Here is a 6,516-nt window from a genome sequence, read left to right as displayed (position 1 = left end):
TTTCCCTGTCATATTGGGTTTGGGTTAGTTTTCATGTCATACTGAATACTGCCTGCTTGTGTTTGACTTTATATTTCTTGGATTGCTTCATATATACACTACCAGTCATTAGTTTGAACAAACTTTCTCATGTAATTCGTTATTTTCACTTTCTACATTGTAGATACACACTGAAGACATTAAATATATGATAAATAAATTGATAAATATGTCTTATATTTTAGATTACTCAAAGCAGCAACTCTTTGCTTTGTTGACAGTGCTGTGAACTCTTGGTCTACTCTCAATGCGCTTCATGATGAGCTCCATCAGTTGTGTTGTGCAGAAGTCAGGTTGGTACACAGCTGATAGTCCTTAAATCTATTGAATCCAAAATAATGAATCACAAAATCATAACAAACTCAGCAGCTTTGGTATATATTTTATATTACCATATAATTTAAACTTATTTATGAATACTTGACAAAATGTTTTTAGTTGTTTTTGTGAATAACATTTCGATCAATAACATATTTTTAGCTTAACTGCTTTCCCACTCATATTGTAGGTCTACAGTTTACATTCTGATCACAACACATAAGGTGTTTCCACAAGCAGTTTTACAATTTCTTGCAATGTCATGGAATTATTCCATGACATGAAAAAATACAAGAAGTGGACAGTTGACTTTTAGAGTAAGAAGTAGAGTTAAACAAGACTGCAAAACAGGATGTTGATAGACAGGGAAAAACAGTTTTCATTCTGATTTCTGTTGCTCAATGCTCGATTTTCTTCTTTTATTGGTCCCTTTAGTTATCCACCTCCACCTCCTCTGCACGTGTTAAAACCATCTCAGCCTCACCCCCTTAACTTTATCTCCAAATCAGTAAACCTGAGCCAACCTAACAACCTCTTCCTTTGAAAACTTTTCCGTACTTCCACACCAACGGATTCATTAAACACCTTGTTCTTTCTCTGCCCAATTCAGTTGTACTTTCCTAGAGATCTGGTAAGTCTTTTCTTTATGCTTTATAACATTTAAAGACTTTTTATAGGTGGTGACTTTATAGAGGTAATAATTATTCTGTAACCCACGTCTGTAACCTAATTCAGTGTGAATGCTCTTGAGTAAAAACAAGGAAAGAAAGAAAGAAACCCATTAGGAATGTAGGTACAATGAGCTGAAAGGTTCATGTTTTACAATCTGTACTGTTTTATAATATATGCCACTGACTGTGGAGATACCTTGGTTTTCCTCAGATTGTTTCATAGCACAGCTGCCTTAGAGCACTGGTTCTCAAGCTGTGGTACACGTACACTGTGGTATGTGAGCTCCCTCTAGTGGCATTAGGATTTGACAAGTGGTATTATCTCTTGTCACATCCTGTTTATGACAGTTAAAATAAATAACATTTATATAAGAAATAAAATTGTCTCGTGTGAACTGTTTGTGGTGTACTGCTGTACTTTAATGTCGGTCATAAGGGTGGTACTACAAGAGCCATATATGTCATGAGGTGATACTCATTGTGAAAGGTATGAGAACCACTGCCTTAGAGAGTTAAGAAAGAAACTGGAGGAAAATGGCAAAATAAGATAGTGATACTAAGGCCATGCTGAAGACAATGCAACAGTGCTGTCTCTCATTTTTTCTTTCTCTTTCATTTGTCTGCAAACTTTTGCAAACTTCCGGTGGATCTGCCTTGTGATAAATGGCAAAATACTACCCACAAATTAGTCTCAGTTATAATAACCTGTCAGGGTTTGATGAGGCATTCATCTGTAGAAGATTCTTCAACAACCAACAAGAGAGCTTTACTAAAGGTATGCCGTCTTTGTTACTTTGCTGTTGTACGATTGTAAAATCATCATGTATTTACTTTTTAATAGATAAACCTCTGACACTTAAGACTTTCCCAGTTTTTAATTACTAAGTCACTCATGATTAATACATTTTCAAGATTCCGCCCCCAAAAATTCAGTTCCCTGAATATCTATATGCATGCATGAATGGATGGAATATATATTTATACATATATAAAAAAAATTAAAAGAAGGAAATTCATTTTTTACACTATCGCATAACGTAGAAACACTGACTGCTGGGATAGTTATTCACTGGAAGTGTAGTGTTAAATAATCAAATAGGCTCATTTCTTAAAATTAAGTTAAACCACTGAACTTAAGAGACAGCATTACTTTCATGAGGGTAGTGACTTTTAAAGTAATTGCCGGTAAGGTTCTTTGCACAGTTATAACTTCTTTGACCTCTTTATTCGTCAAAATGTGTTGACTAATACATCTAAACCAAGCTGCAAGCAGACATAAATGTAGGCAGCCAAATATAGGATGGTGCAAGCAGTTAGAGTAACTGCAGAAGTTTGTTATCATCTGTCAGACCTAGAGGTTAAGTAAAGGTCTTTTTCACTGAAGAAAAACAAGCTGTAATTTAATTTGGGGTTTTTTCCAATTCCACTGACATAGTGTTGCTCAACAACTGCACAGTGAGTATTAAAGTCCACATTCTCACCCCAACCCACACAGCCATCATGACCATTATGATGGATGTAATTGCCCAACGTTTAGTACATCAAATGGACGATTAGGTAAACCTGTGATTGGATTGTCAAAAACCCTTTAATAGTTATTTTATTTAGTAAACTGAGAAACTACTTTTCATGGGTCAGTCAACAAGTGGCCAACAAAGCTGAAAAATATCACCTATAATTTAAATGATCTTTTTAAATTGAGCATATTAAGTTTAATTGAGCATATTAAATACACATAGTTTAGTCTAGGTTGTATTAATGTGTCACAGTTTGTTCTGATATTCTTCTACTGCACATCCACCCACACCTGACAGAAGAGCCATACATATTTTCTTCTTCTTCTTAAGTGTCTTATTGGATGGCATTGGCGTTTAGACTAGATGCCCTCTCTCTCACACAGTCCAGCAACTCATTTGGTGTTTTCTTCCTTCGGTCTTGTATTCTGCCAGTGACGGTTTCTCGCCTTCTGCCTTGTCTTTGGTCCCTTCAATCTTTTCCAGATTTAATTCCAATTGTCCTTTTTCAGTACTTGTCCCAGAGAGTCTTGCTTGTCTCTCTCTGATGTTTTATTTAATGATCTTTTGGTGTGTGCGCATTTTAAAACCTCTTCATTAGTCGGTCGTTCTTTGCTTCCATACATGAAGATAGGTGTGATGTAGACATCTAGGACTCTCTTTCTTGTCTTGAAGGAAATTTGTCAATCAACTATAATCTTTGCAGAGGTAGCTTTCTTTCCTTTTGCAATCCAAATCTTGATTTTATGTAACAATCTTCATTACTCACAGTAATACCCAAATATTTAAACTTATTGCCTTGTTGTGTGGAATTCTTTAGTATGATGTTGCACTATATTGTCTTTCTTTTTGGAAATGATCATTGTCTAAGTTTACTTGAGATTCAAGAAAATGAATGTGGGACTTAATGTCCGTCCCACTTCTTCACTCTTCTTATATACAATAACTATTTGTTTTCTGTAGATGTTGAACTGATTACAGTGTCGTCTGCACATCTCAGGTTATTAATGAGGTGCCCATCAACCACAATGCCTGGCACTCCTTTAATCTCGCAAGATATAATCACTGTATAGAGGAAACAGATCAGCTGACAACACACAACTTTGCCCTACGCCACTTCTCAGTTTGACAAATTTCGAAACCAGAAGTGAAAATTTCTTTGTCACTTTTGATTGCCACAGTTTGTTCCAAGTGCATGTTCTTCATAATAGGTCTTTTTTTGCCATTGTTCAGAACTAATAATAACTATTAGATTTTTATAGCTGATAGTGCTGAAGGCTTTCATGTCATCAATAAAACATGAGTACAGATATTTTTGAAGTTTAACTGCTTTTTCTGTGACGCTTATCAATATAGCATTTGTTGTTCCTTTGCATTCCACAAGTCTGAATTGTTTTTCTTCTAATTCTGTTGCAATCAGTTCCAGCAAACAAAAATTTATACTTTTTTTTTGAGGACTGCAAATTTTAAGAATAATTTAAATTTTTCTGAAGTTCTTGGTCAGATATTTATTTTTTCATGTTTGCGTTCAATTGTTGGGAAATTACGGTGACATACTCTTTTAGTGTTGTAACATCATTGCTGATTTGGACACTCTTCAGTTTCCTGATAACTGTGACTAGTACATAAATACATTATGCTCAGCAGCCAGTTAAGAATTTTCATATCACATTGTGAATGTTGCTGCCACAGTAGTGCAATCATGAACTGAAGTAGCCATTAACACTGAATGGATGGATTATAATCTAATTTGAGCTGAAAACAGTGCTCTCAACTACAAGTGATGACCTTCACTGCTAAATGCATTATATTTGCTGTTCATTTTGAGCCTTTATTGTCTAAGATTCATAACTAACTATAAATTAAACATTAATTTAAGAGTAATTAATTTATATTTCTGTGCAATATGTGAAGACAGAATTATTATCAATATCAAAAATGACTTTTACATAAATTCATGTTTTTTTCTATGCAGATCTGAAGACATTGATGAAGATGACCAACAACTCTTTCGATCAAATTAATACAACTGCTGCACCTGATAAAAATGACTCTGTGTATGGTGACAAGTATGATGGGCTGAAACAGTCCTTAAACACAATGTCTGTAATCCTTTATTCCGTGGCCTTTGTCCTCGGTGTGCTCGGGAATGGAGTGGTTATCTGGGTGACCGGGTTCAAGATGAAGAAAACTGTTAACACAGTTTGGTACCTCAACCTTGCTGTGGCTGACTTCCTCTTCACTGCATTTCTTCCCCTCAGTGTGACTTACATAGCTTCAGGTTTCCACTGGCCTTTTGGCAAGTTCATGTGCAAACTGAACACCACCATCAGCTCTCTGAACATGTTTGCCAGTGTCTACATTCTGGTGGTGATCAGTGTGGACAGATGTGTGTCTGTGGTGTGGCCTGTCTGGGCTCAGAACCACCGAAATGTACGCAAAGCATCCTATGTGAGTCTGTGTGTTTGGGTGGTTGCTTTGATTCTCAGTGCTCCATACTTCATCTTCAGGGACACTGAGAAAATGTCTGAAAACCAAATCCTCTGTTTCACCAACTATGCTCTTTCTGATAACTATACAGCACCATCTGTGATTCGGTTTCGTCATCTAGCCATGACTATCACTCGTCTCTTCCTGGGATTTGCAGTTCCCTTCACTGTCATTGTGTCCTGTTATGCTGTCCTAATCCATCATCTGAGGAGAAACCGCACCATGGCCAGCCAATCAACACGCACGTTTAAAATTGTCACTGCTGTTATTGTCACTTTTTTCCTGTGTTGGGCTCCCTTTTACATAATTGGTGTAATTGAACTAGTGAAATTCACGTCTGCTACTCAGAGCAACACATTAGACCTTGTCATTGGTGTCGGGATGCCTCTGGCCACCAGTCTGGCCTTTCTCAACAGCTGCTTCAACCCACTGCTGTATGTGTTCATAGGCCATGATTTTAAAGACAAAGTCCGCAAATCCATCCGAAATGTTTTGGAGACTGTCTTCCAGGAAGAGGAGACACACACTCGCACTTACACAGGGTCAGTGGTCACCAGTCAAAACAAAAATAGCTCAGATTTGAATACTGAGGTATAAGAAACCAAATAATTAAACTGTAAATGGCAGACAATTGTGACAACTATCTTAAAAATGATTCTAAATGTTTCAAAAATATCTCAAAATGCTTTAGGGCTTTTTTACTAGCCATAGCATTAATCTGATACATGACTGCATGAATCTATGAATCACAGCAGTCCATACAGGTTACTTTTTTATAGAACTAAAAGCAGTTATACAATGTTATTGCTTCCATTATTGTTGCCTTTTTTCTGGGCTGGACTCCCTATCATTCAGCTGATAGTATTTATTCCACCAAATGAAAAAATTCACTATGCCATTCAATTGGGATCTTTGTTGCCAAAAATTTGGTCGTTCTTCACTGCTGCTTGAATCCACTGCTGTATGTCTTCTTGAGACAAGATTTTAAGGCTGAAATACGAAAATCCATCCTGAATGTGCTGGAGAGCCTTCCAGGAAGAGGAGACACGCTCTCCCAGTGACATGAAGTCAGTGAACACCAGGCAGAGCAGAGAGAAGTCAGATTAGATTACTGAGGTATAAGGCTGTATATGAGGTACATAAACATTAGGGGTGCAACGATATTCGTATCGATATTGAACCGTTCGATACAGTGCTTTCGGTTCGGTACGCATATGTATCGAACAATACAAATTTGTAATTTATTTTATCAACTTTCCTTCTGACGATGCTGTCTGTGTTGAGCGCTCAGTGAATCTGCGTTCGACTACTCCGCCTAGGCTGCACTGTCAGAGCGCAGATCCACTGAGCGCTCAACACAGACAGCATCGTCAGAAGGAAGAGCGCAGGGCAAGCTAGCGAGACAGAAGTTAAGCTCTCCTTGCAACATGGACCTCCCCCACCCTCATTCAGATCTGGCGTTTGGAATTATTTTGGTTTTCATG

The 6,516-nt window shown here is 37.2% G+C and overlaps 1 protein-coding gene across 3 annotated transcripts; it reads left to right on the top strand.

The window, feature by feature from the left end:
• The first annotated feature begins 703 nt into the window (after positions 1 to 703).
• Positions 704 to 6,256, top strand: LOC102303428 (chemokine-like receptor 1). Of its 3 annotated transcripts, XM_005924231.2 has the most exons (3): positions 705 to 988; positions 1,718 to 1,803; positions 4,518 to 6,256. In XM_005924231.2, the coding sequence occupies exon 3, from the start codon at positions 4,532 to 4,534 to the stop codon at positions 5,627 to 5,629; it is 1,098 nt and encodes a 365-aa protein (XP_005924293.1). In that variant the 5' UTR covers positions 705 to 988; positions 1,718 to 1,803; positions 4,518 to 4,531; the 3' UTR covers positions 5,630 to 6,256. The 3 variants fall into 3 exon arrangements, with proteins under 3 accessions (XP_005924294.1, XP_005924293.1, XP_042077836.1); XM_005924232.2 differs by lacking the exon at positions 1,718 to 1,803 and having other exon boundaries at positions 704 to 988; XM_042221902.1 differs by lacking the exon at positions 705 to 988 and having other exon boundaries at positions 1,001 to 1,803.
• Positions 6,257 to 6,516: the final 260 nt, after the last annotated feature.

Source organism: Haplochromis burtoni, unplaced genomic scaffold (assembly GCF_018398535.1).
Source record: "Haplochromis burtoni strain Fernald_Lab_line unplaced genomic scaffold, NCSU_Asbu1 Contig_76, whole genome shotgun sequence".
Taxonomy (NCBI): Eukaryota; Metazoa; Chordata; class Actinopteri; order Cichliformes; family Cichlidae; genus Haplochromis; species Haplochromis burtoni.
The sequence above is the reverse complement of the archived record's forward strand: the minus strand, read 5'-3'. Positions and strand labels throughout refer to the sequence as shown.

Bases quoted from the DNA above. Each gene is read 5' to 3' on its own strand.
- LOC102303428 (XM_042221902.1), top strand. From the start codon at position 1,692: ATGGCAAAATACTACCCACAAATTAGTCTCAGTTATAATAACCTGTCA. The intron at 1,804-4,517 runs GTATGCCGTCTT...TTTTCTATGCAG, and splicing joins ACAAGAGAGCTTTACTAAAG to ATCTGAAGACATTGATGAAG.